The sequence below is a fragment of the Macrosteles quadrilineatus genome, unplaced genomic scaffold (genome assembly GCF_028750875.1).
Source record: "Macrosteles quadrilineatus isolate MER2022 unplaced genomic scaffold, UCM_ALF_1.0 Scaffold_2__2_contigs__length_208266976, whole genome shotgun sequence".
Lineage (NCBI taxonomy): Eukaryota > Metazoa > Arthropoda > Insecta > Hemiptera > Cicadellidae > Macrosteles > Macrosteles quadrilineatus.
Window position 1 is genome coordinate 177,437,330 of NW_026542595.1, and position 16,842 is coordinate 177,454,171.

At 35.8% G+C, this 16,842-nt stretch overlaps 1 protein-coding gene across 1 annotated transcript; it reads left to right on the top strand.

Annotated features, from left to right (window-relative positions):
* Positions 1 to 2,418: 2,418 nt before the first annotated feature.
* Positions 2,419 to 10,752, top strand: LOC128987049 (transmembrane protein 242-like). Its single transcript, XM_054407717.1, has 3 exons — positions 2,419 to 2,707; positions 5,189 to 5,427; positions 10,503 to 10,752. The coding sequence occupies exons 1-3, from the start codon at positions 2,641 to 2,643 to the stop codon at positions 10,659 to 10,661; spliced, it is 465 nt and encodes a 154-aa protein (XP_054263692.1). The 5' UTR covers positions 2,419 to 2,640; the 3' UTR covers positions 10,662 to 10,752.
* Positions 10,753 to 16,842: the final 6,090 nt, after the last annotated feature.

The window sequence follows — 16,842 nt, forward strand, 5'->3', positions numbered from 1 at the left end:
CCATTTCTTTACCGATTTTATCCATTGACGTCTCATTGGAAAGAGCGTGTCGCGTAGATTTGCAAACTGGCCTAACATTTTTGAAAAAGTCCCTTGGGCTCTGCCCCAGTGGCATTGAAAGTTTCCATGTTATTCTTATGAAGAACAGAATTGTTTACATTTTGATCTTGATCAGCTGTATAATTTAATTGCTGTTATTTATTTTTCAATTCAATGAAACGCATTGAGTACATTTATTTACTATTTGAGTTTGTGTAAACATAACCCCCAAGACGATTCGTGTTAGTATGGTTGTATCTTAAATGTGTGTATTTATAGTTGTTTTGTGTCGCTATGACGGATCGTGTTAGCATGTTTGTAACTTAAATTTGTGCATTTATAGTTGTATTGTGTAGCTATAATTTGTTTATTTGTTGTTTTTTTCCTTTTAAATGCCTCCGACGCAACGACAACGAAACATAGACAGGAGGCGTAATCGTGATAGTGACCACAGCTAACAGTGGCGCGTAATAGGCTTAACTCATCACAGTCAGCACCTGACCCTGGACAATCTCAACTCAACTATTAGGTTACAAATGCGCCCTAACACTACCCCAAAACGACTTTTCGTTCTCAATTGGCCCTCTATCAATGACCTGTGTTGCCCGTACTACGACGCATTATAAGAAGAAGAAAACCGGCCGGAATACTTTAGATTTTTTGAAGATAAACATGGTCTGAGTTACACACCGGTAATTTTTGAGTTGACTCTTTTAAACTCATTGTAAATATGACTGTTATTCGTTTTGATATAACTCCTGTAATACTTTGCAATTGCTCGAATTCGAGCAACATGTACACTAGTTATTATTATTATGTGTTCGCTGCAGTCAAACCAATAAAATTTACTCCGATTCCGATTCGATTACTCTAAAACAATCGAGCGGTAAAAGTATCGATTTTCCAGTTTCGATATTCGTCAACTAATTTGAGGTGAAAAAGTGCTCACCACTAGAACCAGCTAGAACTCAGCATTTCAGGGGAGAGAGAATTGCCGTGTGTGTAGAGTCATGAGCTGGCTTTTAAATATCGGCAGGGAACAATCAGAAGGATTACTCAAATCGTTGTACTCATAATTTTGTGCAGTTTCATGCATCACCAAATCACTTATTTTTTTCCTTCATTGCTAAATACCACTTGCAATCACTAAATTTAAGTTTTGGGTGTTTCGATGCAATTAGGTTTTTTTCCTCTTCATCTTGTTAATATATATATATATATATATATATATACATATATATATATATATATATATATTTTTTATTTACTATCATCATTAAGTGTCTAGACTTCTCATCCCATTGTAAATTTTGAAGCACGTTTTTCGTGTCTAGTTCATGTACGTGACACAAAGGCGCTAGTGTCGATGAAACTTTGTTTCCATTATTTTAGGGTTAATTTCTTGATTTGTGCTTTACTGTTTGGTTATATAACTAGGGGACAAGTTATTGTTTATGATTAGATTGTATTATTTGGTTAAACGAGGTTTTAAATGGCTGTAATAACGGGAAACAAATTGTAAACAAAACACGACCTCTGCATAAACCGTACATGAACTAACAATAAAATTGTCTTCAGCTGTTCCATAAGGATGAGAAATCTACTAAGGGAGTATGTTTTATCTATGCTAGTACTTCTGAATGTTTATGGGCCTTTGTCACCTGTGTATAGCTCACTGAGCTTGGTATAGCTGTATTAGCAACTCATACCCAAACACAGACGAATAGTCTACTTGGGAATTAATTTTCCTGTAAATACACAATTTGTTACAAACATGTAACATTTATTCAGGAATAAAGAGATTTTGATTTGATTTGTGTACTCGAGTGTTTCATAACGGCCACTTTTTTGTTAGCTTATCTATAATGTAAAGCAGCATGAAGTCGGCTGGCTTACAACTTCCAGTAAGTATATTAGATCTTGAAAAACGTTTGGATGAGTCAATCGAATGCATAGAGGTAATGTATTCGATCATGGTATTAGCATTAATTTTAAATAGTATTTTGTCTTATTTTCAGCTTAGTAAATTTTTAAGCTTCAAAACACGAGATATTCTTAAAAACAATTATTGCTGAACTCAAAGCATACTTAAAAAGTTTCATGGTTTGTTTTTTCGTTAATTTAATCCCAACAATGAACAAAGGACTTAAAAATAATATATACATACTCCTGCCATCTGCTTACACCATGATCTGTTACTGTTCTACAGTAGTTCTAGTAAGTGTTTCTGTTCTCGTCTTATTCCTCTTTCCCTCTCCTATCTCCTCCTCTATCATCGTAAATTCTCTCTCAACAATCGCTTCGCTTCTCGCATCTTCTCCTTCTCCTCACTCTCACTCATAATCTCACAAAAAAAAATAACCTAACTCAAAAAAAAACTCAACCTCAAAGAAAATTTGAGTTGAGTTTTCTGAAGATAATAATCATTCAATTAATTAACGAATTAACCCAGTGAAGTGTTATTTAAAACTAAACTGCTCCAAATGTAGATAATAATCATTCAAAAGTTTTGGTGTGCAATGCATGTTCAACAAACGTAGAATCATTATTTTTTGAGCACCGAGTAAGGCAGGCCTAGCCCTAGCCCTATTTGTCTTTTAAATGGATGAAAATAGTGATAAACCTACGGCTTCGGCCCTCAAAGACAAAATATCCTACAATATGAAAGGTAACAATCATTGCCTTAAGTACTACCCTAAAAGAACAACAATGGATGAAACCTTCTATTAAAGTTTCACGGTTTCTATGATAAACTTAGCCTAACTTAAAATAGGCTAGGCAAATGCTAACCTCTTTAATTATTTTTGGTTTAGGCCCAAAGATTTATCTGGCCATTCAGTATTAAACAATAGCATATGCTAATGTAGCCTATTTCACATTAAATTTACATTATTCAAATAAACTAATTTTGAGTTCGTCTTGACTCACATCATGTGGCATCAATTATTAGACTATATTCGGCTAGACGGTACCTAGGCCTATGCCTAACATCATAATTGCACATACTTTCTCCCATTAGCTTGTCAACCAGGGGCGGCTCCAGGAATAATTTTTTGGGTAGGCCAGACAAGGATCAAGAAATTGAGTTTGATCTGGGGACGAGAGGTTTGAAGAGCTTACCCGCTAAAAGGGGGGAGTTTTCAAATTAAAATGCAAAATAATTAGCCTAGTTTGAATGCTTTCCCTTTATTTGAATAATTAAGTTAAATTTCTTTATTTATTTACTTAGGCCCATAATTTTGAAATATCTACCAAAATATTATAATGTTATATGTGCTCTGGAGCCGCCCCTGTTGTCAACAACTTATAACGGGATTTTTAAGTGTTGGAAGTAGGCTTTGAATTTAGATATTTTAATGGGAAAATCACCAAAATTGCAATGCCTTCCGAACCATAATTTTTACAGCATTAAGTTAAGGGTTGTACCATTTTGTTTAGAGTTAAAATAACCATAAGTTAAGTTATACTTAAAATAACTTAGGCCTAAGTTACTTAAATTTCAATCAAAATTGTTAAATACAAATAAGTGAAAATCAGATTTGATGAGAAAACCACCAATGAAATTCTAAAAACGCCTGGAGATAGGCCTTGATTAATTTAATACCCACAGGTGTGGCCTGTGACTCTGTACACATATACTGACATTCTTCAAAAATCCCTTTTTTGATTTCAGAGGGTCCCAAAACGAATTAGTTAGGCTATCCACCCAAAACTCATAAACTGTAAAATTTGGATACAAACAATAGGTACTTTCTCGATTCACTAAGTAATCTTAGCCTAAGGGGGAGAAAGTAAAAAAAACACACTACAATAAATTATGCACCTTGTTACATGTTGCAAAACAGAATAAATAAACGGTATCAGCATTCTGACACATACTTTCTCCCATAAGTTTGTCAACAACCTTTATCATGTGTAAGCGGTGAGAGTAAATATATGGAAATGGGATTTGTACAATTTTGTTCAGAATATAAAGGACTATAACATACTAAAATTTTATCAAAATCGTTCGGGCCATTTTTGGGAAAATATTATTTTTCTGTTATTTTATGGGGTTTTATGGGAAAATCCCCATTAAAAATCAAAATTTCTAAAAAATGAAAAAACGATCAAAATTGTAAGGACCATAACATACTATGTTAAATCAAAACCGGATTTTTTCTAAAATCCTATTTTTTGTTATTTTATGGGTTTTTTTTATGGGAAAATAACATAATTTTCAATAACTTTTGAACCGTAATTTTTACAGAAATGGGATTTGTACCATTTTGTTAAGAATTTAAAGGGCTACAACATACTAAATTTTTATCAAAATCGTTTGGGCCATTTTTGAGAAAATCTGTTTTTTCCGTTTTTTTATGGGTTTTTATCGGAAAATCACCATTAAAAATCAAAATTTCAAAAAAATGCCTGGAGATACCATGGATTAGAACCTACATACCAAATTTCATCGAAATCGGACCACAGGTGTAGTCCCTAGCTCTGTACACATCCAGACACACAGATGACACCCACACAGACATCACATCGAAAACCACTTTTTTGGGTCCAGTGGGACCCAAAACGGATATAGGCTTTCCACTCAAAACTCAAACTCAAAAATTTTGACGAAAACAATACTTTCTCCATATACTATGGTATAGGGGAAGAAAGTAAAAAGAACAACACCATGCAAAATTAGGCAAATCAAACCATGTAGGTAGCTAAACAACCATGTGCAAAACATTACCTAAGCAGGCAAATCAAAAATTTCAGTTTGATCTTAAAAAGCGTTATCTCTCTATCTATCATAAGGACGTTTCCTTTCTTCATGAAAAGCTCTCGTTTAGCATATAAATAAATAAACACACAATACAAACACGTAAAAACATTTATGGTTGGTAACTAATCAGTTATAACAGACGCTAACCTGGCGGAGTTTCACTGCAATCCGGAGGCTACAATCTACAAGGAATAGATTTATATTTCCTCAGTTTCACCTAGAAAAATAGGACTAGGCCTAACTATGTGCTGACCTGTAGCTTAGGGAGATATGTCAAAATCCTTCTAAAAAAACATGAATTTTTGTGATTGTTGCAGTGTTCTGATTTGTATTAATTTTTACCATTTGCTGCTAGCCTATCAATTTTTAATCTTAACTGGTTTCCAGCTGGTCTGTTCCTGACATCGGTGGCTGGCGCTGCAGGTTGTGCCGCCTTTGGAGCTACTCTAATGTCAGCCAGGAGAGAGGATCCTTCCAGTTTTAATAAGGGGATGATCAGCACGAGAGAGCTGCCAGAATCAGGAGTGCAATTGGCCGCGAGAGCTCTCAAATGGGGCTCTGTCTACGCTGTGTGTGGGGTCAGTGCTACATGCGCTGGGATATGGCTCCTCTCTGGTGCCAAGAATGTAAGGTTTAGTTTATTTTCAATTCAATGACTTATTATGACAGTAGACTTCCTCTTATCCGGACACCTTTTAACCGGACATTGGCTTAACAGGACTACACTCGGCGGAAATGACATCTCTTTAACCGGTAAATTTTTATCAGCACATCGGTTTAACCGGACTAAATCGGCAGGAAGTGGGTGGTACTGAAACGACTGTTCTCGTGGGAAAGATTTGAGACCAGTGATCACGTGTCTAAATACAGTGCTCTCCTAAATTTAAGTAAAATATTTGAGTTACATATTGAGTTTTTGGGGACGTCGGTTTAACCGGAAAACCCGTTATCCGGACTGGCCTCGGTCCCGAGAAGTCCGGATAGGAGGGAGTCTACTGTACTTAAATAGCTTATAGCTTACTGAACCCGCTCAGAGGTTTCCTATTTTGCCGAGAAGTCAGAAAATGCTTGTTCGAGATTAGTTGATTAGATGATTAGAATACCGGTACTCAATACGATACCTGCCTTTCCATCCCTGTCCTAAGCTACCTACCTTAAAGTATAAAGTATTAAAGTACAACCTTTATTGTAGATAAAACTGTCCTACCAATTTTCCTAGTGATGGATGAAATATTACTGATGAAAGAATTGAATATACTTTAATGAAGCAAACGGTGTATTTCTAAACTCCTTTTAACACATTCGCTGCTGAGCGCTAGATGCCGGGACAGCGCCAGGAGCTGAACTAGCGCTCGCCGCTGCATAACATTGCCGCTGATACACCGAATTGCAGTAAAAACAACAGTAGTTATACTGGATAGCAATGTTCTGCAATAAAACTGGCTTTGGACATAGTACCAAGCAATTCTGATGGATAGCCAGCACTACCCAGGTTGCAGTCGGTAAAGTAGTGTCGCTATCTAGCAGGATGGAAAGAGGTGGGACAAAGCCCTGTTCTATACGACCCTGGTGGTGATTTTGGGAAACTATATTTTTTATTGTCAGAAAAGTCCCTTACGAACTGCATAGAAATATAGGACGCTCGTGACGAGCTGGCTGATCCATCGAAACGTTAAACTACAATGAATGGTAACGTTCCAGATGGCCCCTCTGACTTTCCGGAACGTCCGTAGCAGCGAACGTGTTAAAGGTATTTATACTCTAAAACCCTTCTGTTTAAGGAGGATGGGTATGTACGTTGAACCTTTGTGTAGCAGACACCCTTGATACTAACACTGATACTGATGATACCGTTGGGGGAATATTACACTGTGACCTGAAGGATCTATTGTGTCCCCCAAACTAGTCCCTAGTCTTTGACTAGAGAACCCCCTCCAGTCCTAACTCCTTAATGAAGTTAAGCACCAGGTGGGGTTCTAACTGCAGAAAATCTCCAACTGCTACTTGGTGTATGCCCAAGCTCTTGGCTCTCTTTTGCCCAACCGCATCACATTCAGCCAATGGGTCTTGACAGAATCGGCAGTCACTTTCCTGTTCGATGTTCATTTTTTTCATATGACCTCTAAGCCTACAATGTCCAGTTAGAAAACCTATTAACATTCTCAATCAGTTCTTATTCAGCCTGATCATAGTCTCAGACCTTCTTGTGTCGTATCCTCCAAGCAATTCCTTAGCTTGCCGACATCCTGGACGAGGAGTCCAGCCTTAAGCTCTGGTTACATTTTCATCTTCCTTTCGAGCTTCTTTTTGAAGAACGAGTATTCGAGTGCACATCCTGGATCTGGCCCTATGAGGGGGGTAGCTGCATCACAAGCTGATCTGCTTCCTGATTTCTCTGAATACCCTGATGTCCGGGTACCAACAGGAGTAATAACTTTTTGTTCTTTCCCAACAGGTTCAGACTTTACCAGCAATTCCATACCATCTTAGAGCTGATAACTGATGAGCTCAGTGCTCCAATGGCAGCCTGGCTATCTGACAGGATAACAATTTTCCTTTTCTTGTACATCCTTTACTTAGGTTGAATTGAGCACTCATTTCAATAGCCTTAACCTCAGCCTGAAAAATGCTGAGGGAGTGCTCAACAACTCATGGTATTTGTTTCTTGGCCCAAATACTCCCTCATTCGTCTTTGAACCAGCTGTAGGCTATACAATTTACCTGATCATGATTCCAAAATGATTTAGGGGTTTTCCATTCCAACCAAGTTTATTCCCTAGCTCAACAACAAAGTTCTTTATGAAGTTGTACTTCCTTACCCTAGAATCCCTTGGAAGGTACATCAGATCCCTTAGACCTGGCGGGAATGACTCACTGCAAACCAAGGAGGACATGTTCGTGCCATTCCTCTCCATTCTAAGTAGAGTCTCCCTTGCTATTCTCTCTACCATAATGTGTAGAGGTGTCAGATTCAAAATCACTTCTATGGCCGCAGATGGGTAGGATCTCATATCTCCTGTGATGATAATGCAGTTCAACCTCTGTACTCTCTCCAGGGCTATCCGTGTTGTTTTGTTTTTGTTGAACCCTGGTCCTGCCAGCCCAAGCTACACACCAGAAGCTTTAACTGTAAAATAAGCTTGGAGCTAGTACTGTTGAAAATAGTGATATTTTTAAAGCTATTTCAAAGAAAGCAAAAGCCATAGTTAATTTCAAATGAGTCATTTAGCAAGTGACAAAGTAATGTAGAATTGCCAAGATTGAAAGTAATAAAAGACATATCCATAAGGTGGAACTCAACCTTTGTTAAAGATCCAGAGACTATTAACATTGAGTATACATGTACTAGAGTAGCCACTCAATGGAGGTTAAATTATTACCTGAACAGCGCTGTTGCAGAGTAGCGTTAGCGGCCCAAACTACGTCGCCAAAATCGGTAACAACTAATATTATTATGTGACAACTCTTATATGTGTACACTCAATGTTATTAGCAAAGCATTCAGCATGCAATTAAATATCTAATCCCAGAGACTGATGTTGAAAGTTTGTTAAAAATGAGTTGATACAAATATTATACTGGTGTTTAAGGAAGCGAAACAAAAAAAACGAAGCAAAAGCAACTGATACAAAATTCATGCCTTGAACTATAGGCCTAACTGCTACTGTAACTGATATGATTAAAAGAACTAGAATTTAATTTGAAAAATGTAATTAGTGGAAACAGCAACTGAACATGATGATGAGCCTCTGATAAACTTAGTAAGGAAAAAAATATGTTTACTTGCTCTCAGTACCGCGTTTTTAAATGGGCCCAGGGACGTACGAGTTTTTTGTTTTCTAGGGGGCGCAAGCAACAGAAAATATTTTAAATCGCGCAACTGTAGAATCCTCCTTACTCTCGGTTCCCACTCATGACTCATCACTGCCACTGCTTGCGCAAGGAATCGCTGCCAAGGATATACGTTGGACGCTACATGTTCCGCCTTATCTTTATTTGTAATTAATTTGTAATGTCATTTTTTCATTGCTCACCAATGTCAGTTCTCTTTGTTGAATTGGGTGAGAAACATATTTTAGTTGGCTATTGATCAAAAGCTATTGTAGTTTTTTCACTTATTCTATTTATGTTCGACAAGATACTTTATTTTAATATCTCATGCCTTTTTTGTGAAAGGAGCAATAAGCCAAGGGGCAGTGAGTTTAAAAAGTGCCGTAAAAAATTTGAAAATACCAGTCGTGTAAAGTGTTGCGTGTCTAGGGTTTTAAATGTTTGTAGTTCTAGTTACATCTAAAAAAAAAAAAAAAATTTTTGAATTCTCAATTTTTTATAACTTAATCCATTTTACTTTTAAAACCGTATCGTTAGAAATATAAATGTGTATGTAAGGGGCTCAACTACCTCTCGGGCCCATAGCGTGTCACATACTATAGTGGAATAGATTACAGAATAGGACTGGCCTTTGAAGAGGTAGGGGATGCGACGTTGCCACTTCGTTCTTGGCCGGTGAGCTGACTTTCACCTAAGTTAGAGCCCGGCTCCCCCCTCTATTGTCCCACTTGTAGGGTAAGTCAGTTCAACACTACAAAATAATAATGTATTTGTTCTTGGTGGTATTGGTTAGTATTGTTATAATTTTATATAGTATGGAACACAAAATTCATCCCATACATTATTATGGTTTGGTTTGATTATTTGCTACACAATTGTCTTTAAAATGGCTCAAACGGCTACCAGATGCAGTTTTTGAAAAATGTATAAACATAAAATTAATAAATTTAACAGTAAATTTATATGACCAAACAATTTGTATAGCAGTTCTAAAAATCTTCTAAAATATTGCTCAGCTTATTGTTTGATACATGAAACAAAATTAACATCGAAATGAAGAGGATACAATCTACCATATTAATTATTCATTTGAGATGTGGACGCCACCTATGAGCGTATTTTAACCTAAATATGAGTTAAGGATGAGTGTAGAATGGAGTGAGATGCCTTTTGTAGCTTTGTTACTCGGCTGTTTCGAATTATAAGCACACTTTAAGGCAATTTCTTGACCAAACAGGAGGATATGCTCGAAACGCACAGGTCGGCTGTCGGGCAAAGACTGAGTGCGTGGCACAACTTGGCAACAGTGGACAGTTTTCTGAAAGCTTATTGGATACCGCTTGCCCTCACCCCAGCCGACTCGAACTGGTTCCGGTCCTATTCTGTAATCTATTCCACTATAACTTCGGGCCTGCCCAACTTTGGAACAGGGTGAATACGAGAGTGTCCCAAAGAAATAAAAGTAAAGTATTTCTTTGCCAGTTGTTGGTTCATACTCTTTGGCAGGGTGAGGCAAAGGCATTATCTTGAGTAACTTATCCCCAAAAGGTGGGGAAATCCCTTACCGTTTGTGCTTTTTACAAACAAGTAATATTTCATATTTTTGTATTCAATCTTTTTTACATTAGTATTGTTTGATATGACATTTTAAGTGCTAAATAAAAGTGTTTGTCACATTTTTATCTTAATATCAAGACTATATCTAATATCTTTATATCCTTTATTTTTGTTTTATTTTTACCTATAGAACCTCCTTAATTCTTTGTACTTACTTGCGGGTCACTCTGTATAGTCAATGCCTGTATTCAATTAATATGTGGGATCTAACTCTTTCATACAAATTGTAATATTTTATTCTGTTTATCTCCAGATGGCTGAGTTCAGAGATAAAATGGGATCAATTCTTCCGAGAATCCCAAAAAATAATCCCCCTCAGAGCAGAACAGAGTTTGAAGGACTGACGGATTTAATGAATTACATTATTCACGATTATTCGGGGGGGAAATTGCCAAAGAATAAAGATGGGTAAATAACTTAGCATTATGTTTTAAACACTTGTTATGTTGTTTATTTTTTGTAAATAGTCTTTTGTTGAAAATAAAAAGTTATCTCTGTTGTTATTTCCTATAATATTATATTATGGTTTCATTTTCATCCCATGGTTGTGTCAGAAATGTATATTATACTAGAGAGTTATTATACAAGACAGGAAGACTTAAAGAAACTTTTAAAACCCATCAATAGTTATGTAAAAGATGAAGTAATATAAGTATTAGTATTATATTACTTCATCAATGGTTATAGTACGATACTCGCATTTAAATACATTCAAAGGTCTAAAGGTTCTGAAAAGGATTGATCCAGTTTCCATTAAAATTGTTTTTGCGCTTTTGCTTTCTAACGAAAGGTGGATACAACTTCACCTGAAGTATTTCTTCAGCGATGGCTAGTTAATGACGTTGATGTGCCTCAATTTTTTGCGTACACCACAACATTTTTATTGGAACAGTTATTGTGACTCACAAGACATGATTTGAATAGCAAATCACATTTCTGTCTTTTAATTAAATTGACAGTGATCCCTAAAGCTCTTTGATTGAGTATATTGAACAATTATTTTCTCTTACATACATAATGACATATGTTGTAATAGTGGTGAATTAATGAAGTATTCAATGATTAATTGTGTCTGCATCCTAAATTCTTCAACATCATTGCTGAATATGTCAACCTGTGGTGTGGAACAAGTAACCACCATTAATATCTGATTGCGGTAACAAATCAGATGCAAAGACTGCCATTACGGATGACTAATACTTAAACCTATAAATAATCAACTTTACCAAAACCTACTCACCTCTCACCCAAGGTAGCAAAAAAACCAGAAAGAAGTTCTGCATAAAACAGAAAGAAGTGACTCTAGATCTATTTTGTTTATAATAATTTTATAGGATTTCTAAAAAAAAATACAAGATTCTACTCTAGTCAAAAGACTTTCAAAACTTATTGTTTTGAAAACTATATATATCGCCTGATTCAAAGTAATTTCTTATAAAAACATAATAGTTATATACCAACTGTTTCATGTTTTGGGAGTCAAAAATGAGAAAACCCAAATTTTACCCCATAAAACCCCTTTCCCATGGTCTGATCATGCTGGTTTGCGAACTCATTCAAGTTGATCCCGCCCAACATCTTCAAGCCAAATTTAATGAAAATCGGAAAAAAATTACTCAATTTATCGAATTCATGGACTATATAATTATATATACAGGGTGCGGCAAAAAAACCGATCTCTTTTCTTCAGCTCACTGTTCAGCGACAGGCCGTCTGAGGGTTTTGGGAGTGGCTCGTTGGATAGCCTATACGATGCCATTTATTGTAATCATATAGAGCAATGGTTGTATGAGCTACGTGCGGTTGCTATCTAGTCATTTTTAAAAAGTAGTAAATCAGTCATTGCAACTCAGTGGCAGTTCGATGCTTTTATTTATTAAGTCGACATGGAGAGGTTCCATCGTGTCGTGATTATCTGTATGGATAACACAATTAAACAGTTTATTATTCTAATTAATCTGTAGGGATGAAAATTGACCTCAAAATTTGTGTAGCTGAGCAGTCAGGCATGTTCGGCAAGCCGCTTGTTTTCGGGTGCAATGAATTAATTCAATACTTTTTTAAAACAACTCCATAACAATCGCACGTAGCTCAGGCAACCACTGCTCTATGACTACAAAAATTGGCATTGTGTAGGCTTTCCAATGAGCCTACTCCCACCACTCTCAGACGACCTGTCGCTGAACAGTGCTCTGCAGAAAATGGATCGGTTTTTTTTGCCGCACCCTGTATATATATATAACTATATACAAATTTAAACAAATAGTGTTTTTGGCCCAGGGGCGTCACACAAAAAAATATTGGGGGAGACACTTTGAATTTCCCAACTATATTGCATGAATTTCCCAACTGTATTACTAGAATTTCCCAAATACATTAATCAGATTTTCCAACTAACTAAGTTTTAATAGCATGAAGGCTATTTTACCTTTAAAGTATCTTTATAGCTGACATACACAAATAACAAGAAATGAAGGGACGTAGGACAACATGACGTAGGAACCTGCTTGGGACCGTGCCGGGTCGCCGGAAGACTGTCCCTTGGACAACCTAAATGTGCCTGCCTTCTTTCTTATTTAATTGAACTAACATATTTTTTATTAATTATTTCTGATTTGTAAATATTGTCCAGCTTTGTTAAATATACTTCAAGTCCATTAATTGTCTTTTAGTCTTGTCTTTGAAATTTTAACATAATTGTCCGGGGGACAGTCTTCCGGCGACCCGGCACGGTACCAAGGGTATCGTGCTACCTAGGGTAATGGCACTTCCTACAAATAAATTCGCTAAAAGTACCAAAAGTTATTTAAATAACTAACCTCTTACATGGGCTCTACACTTAAACGTATTTTACCTAGGAAAACACTTAGAAAATGTATGACAACTAATTCATGCGTGTTTAATTAAAACTAATGATTTCCAAGAACATTTAATTGTAGCACGATCTTACAACAAGCTCGACCTATCAAATCAGCTGAATTATTGTTGACATGCAAAACAAAAATATCAGCTGGTTGTTGTTAAGCAAGGCATCAGCAAAAAATATCTGCTGATGTGAAGGCTGAAGGCTATCGATGGTTTTTCACTCATAAGTCAAGCATCATAGGTTATCACATCTAACAATAGTACCTTTCCAATTATAACTATCATCAAATTACTTTCTGAATATGTATCACTAATTAAAATGTGAACAACTTAACTTAATTGACCAATCATTAACTTTTGAAGATGATTTCGTTAGATTTGTGTTCAGACTTAGTTTTTTACGATTTACTGGATACCAATGTTACGATAAAATAAAAGGTTTAGTAATTAATTGTAAACAAGTTAAAATAGCATTAAAAATTAAATGTTTCTGTTTCCCCATTAAATCTATAATTTCTATGTTGTTTATTAATAAATTAAATTGGTCTGTCCTTGGTTTAGGTTCATTTGTGTTGCAACAGATTTATCCGATGTTGAAATCGGTGCATTCAAATAATAACTTCCTCTCCAACATCCGGACAGTTGTGCGTTGTTGATCAACGATATGATTAATGTGTTATCAAGATAATAATGACCTTATCCATGGAAATTGTATGAAAATATGACAGCAACCGGTGCGTAACATGTGATATATGTGACACTATTCCAACAAATAAATTACTCTGTGACGTGATGTTAAAGTTCTTCTTCAGGGTTCAATAACGAAGTTTGTGTAAGGAAGATGTCAGAAAGCAACTGTAGTATATTCCAAATCGAGAAAATACAAGGTCACCTAATGGTTCATCAAAATGTGTTTAGATCTAATTATTGTTTGGGGTTTTTGTGTCATTATTGTGGGGGATTATTAGGAAACTGCTGAACCGGAATTGAGGAAGATACCCTCAAGCACCGAGGGAACTAAACAACTTTCAAAAGCAACTTAGGCGTTGTGAGAACGCCATTAGAAAATTCTGCAGTTCATTCTTACAAAGCACCCGAAGTGTGTTTAAGCCAGATATAAATTTTTAAAAACATGAAAAACGTTTTTATGCCAGATATAAATTATTTACAACATTTGAAGGTAATCGTTGAAGCTGTTTTTGAGCTCTTTGTGCAAGCATACAAGCAAATATTGCTCATATAAGAATATAGGAGATAGGATAGGATATAGTATAGGATTCCATTTTAGAAAATTTCCCTATAGGGAAGTAGCTATTACCGTAGGTGGCACGGCAACGGCAAGACCTAGATCTGGGACCGATTTACTTTTACATTTTGATGTCCCCAGAGTTAAACCATTGATTATTGGTTGTTGTAAATATTCAATGGTTAAACCTAATGTTATTTAAATAGATTCAATTGAAAATCAGTTCGGACAAATGGAAATTTGCTTAGTCGGCAGGTTTGCTGCGGTGGGGGTATTATATTCACTATTCGTCCCATGGTGGAAGGAAAAAACACTTTTTTTTTCCTTCCACCATGTATTCGCCCTGTAGCACAATTTCCTAAAATACGAACGCGAAAATAAGTACGTCAATGCATTTCTGCTCAATTATCAGTTGATTGTTGATAAGAAAGACGCCAGAAAAATATCTGCAAATACAAAGGCTATCAGCTGGTTTTTCATCGATATTTTAGGTATCAAGAGTATAATAATATCTGACAATGAAACTGTTCGTTCCACCATTTATAACAAACCACGATTACTAGAAAAACTATCGATTGTTGTCCCTTAAAAATACCGTCCATCAAAAAAGGCAAGGGAAACACGTTATTGCAGGTAGGTATATCAAATAATAAATAATCAACACAACTATGGCAACTGATATGAAAGCCATAAGACACATCAAAGGTATCATAAGGTGCCATAAGATATCATACAGTTTTTTGGATAATTATTAACCGATACAGTGTTGACCGATTCCCCTCAATCGGATCACCAAATTGTTGACATATAATATTTTTTAAATTCAATAAAGGCAGCTTAACTTCTCCTTGGCAAAGGATAAAAAAATATTTTGCAATGATCAAGCTTTTAATAGAGGTTTTATCACTCGTAACACTCGTACATTTCTCAACGCGCTGTCCTTCAATCTAAAAGCTTTGTACATACTTTTTGTTCACAAGCACCACTGACACAATTCTGCTAAGCAAACATACAGAGGTCGTAGTGGTTTTAGAGCTGCGCTTTTCTTAAAAGGAACGACCTTCCGAAGGTCGTATACACACGGTAAGGTCACGGCGCCTTGCAAGCTAGTTTTACTGGCTAACAGAAGCAATAAGAGCAGCAACTGGCCTTGGGAGGTTAACAGCAGGTTCCATTTGATGTGATTACGTCATCTGCTGATTCAGCCACATAGGCGTTGTGCTATCCAACGATTATGAGTCTGGTTTGGTTAGGTTCACGATCACGAGCATTATATATAGTCATAGATTAAGTTTTTTTGTACTAAACAGTTTACACCATTGTCATCTTCAGTATGGACTTTAAAATAATTTAAAAAAAACATATACAGACGAAAAACCAGTCACCAGAGAACCATGTTTATGTAGTGAAATATTATGATCTCGACCTAAGGAACAATTATACATTTGTTCCAGAGAGTTCCGGGAGACCCTGAATTAACTGTAACAAATAAGCTATACTAGTGTACCTGTTGCTCGAATTCGAGCAATTGCGAAGCATTAGAGGCGACTCAAAGATTATGGAAATACTCACGATCTACACAACAGTTGGATATAATCAAAATCTTTTGTAAATATCTTATCTTTTTTCAAAAAGCTGATCTTGTTTTTTTAGTGTTTTTAGGGTAAAAAAACATTATTTCTATTTCTTCTACTTGGTTGTGTTCTATGACTTTTTCTATGTTTCCATTGTTTGCAAATCGGTCATTTCAATGATTGCTCAAGAAATGTAGCACAGTGTTCAGTTCAGTTTTATTCAGTTTTATTTTTAGCCTATATCAAATTGTCCAGGATTTCTCGCTTTTTTCCATTGTAATAATTACACCAACCCAAGTTTCGTCTACAGATGCAATATGCCAAAGCATATCACCTACGTACAATCTCCAAGAAGTGGTAAAAAAGGCAGAAACCAACCCATACAATAGAGATAAGTTAACTCCATAAAAAATAATTTTAAAAGTTACTGTGATATTAGGATTTTCCACTGATTTGGTAATAGAACATTATATTGCAAAACATGACACGATGCAGAAGAAAATCAATTTTAAAATCATAAAAATCCATTGGAAATACTGTACTTTATTTTGACAAATTCAATAAATCACAATTTAAATATTAACAGCTGTTGCATTAAAAAGTAGTGTAGAATTATGCATACGAGAGGTCGTCCAGTGGTCGAAACTCGACCAAAAATATGTAATGTACAGACTTCTATATTTTCTCCCCACACTGTAAATAAAACATGTGATTTGAGTTACTTCCATTTGTTTTGATTTTCTGTTTATATTTCGTTGTTATTTCGTAACCAGCATGGCAACCCATAAAATCCATGTTAATTTTTTCAAATTTTTAAACTAATTTTTTGTGCTTATCTTTGAGCCTATTTTAATTTATAAAGGGATTCTGCACACCTACAGGAAAATAGCTTTCTAACGGTATGCGTA

What these genes read in the sequence shown, in the direction of transcription:
- LOC128987049 (XM_054407717.1), top strand. Translation starts at nt 2,641, where the DNA reads ATGGATGAAAATAGTGATAAACCTACGGCTTCGGCCCTCAAAGACAAA. An exon ending in AATATCCTACAATATGAAAG is followed by an intron (nt 2,708 to 5,188) that starts GTAACAATCATT and finishes ACTGGTTTCCAG; the next exon opens with CTGGTCTGTTCCTGACATCG. An exon ending in TCCTCTCTGGTGCCAAGAAT is followed by an intron (nt 5,428 to 10,502) that starts GTAAGGTTTAGT and finishes GTTTATCTCCAG; the next exon opens with ATGGCTGAGTTCAGAGATAA.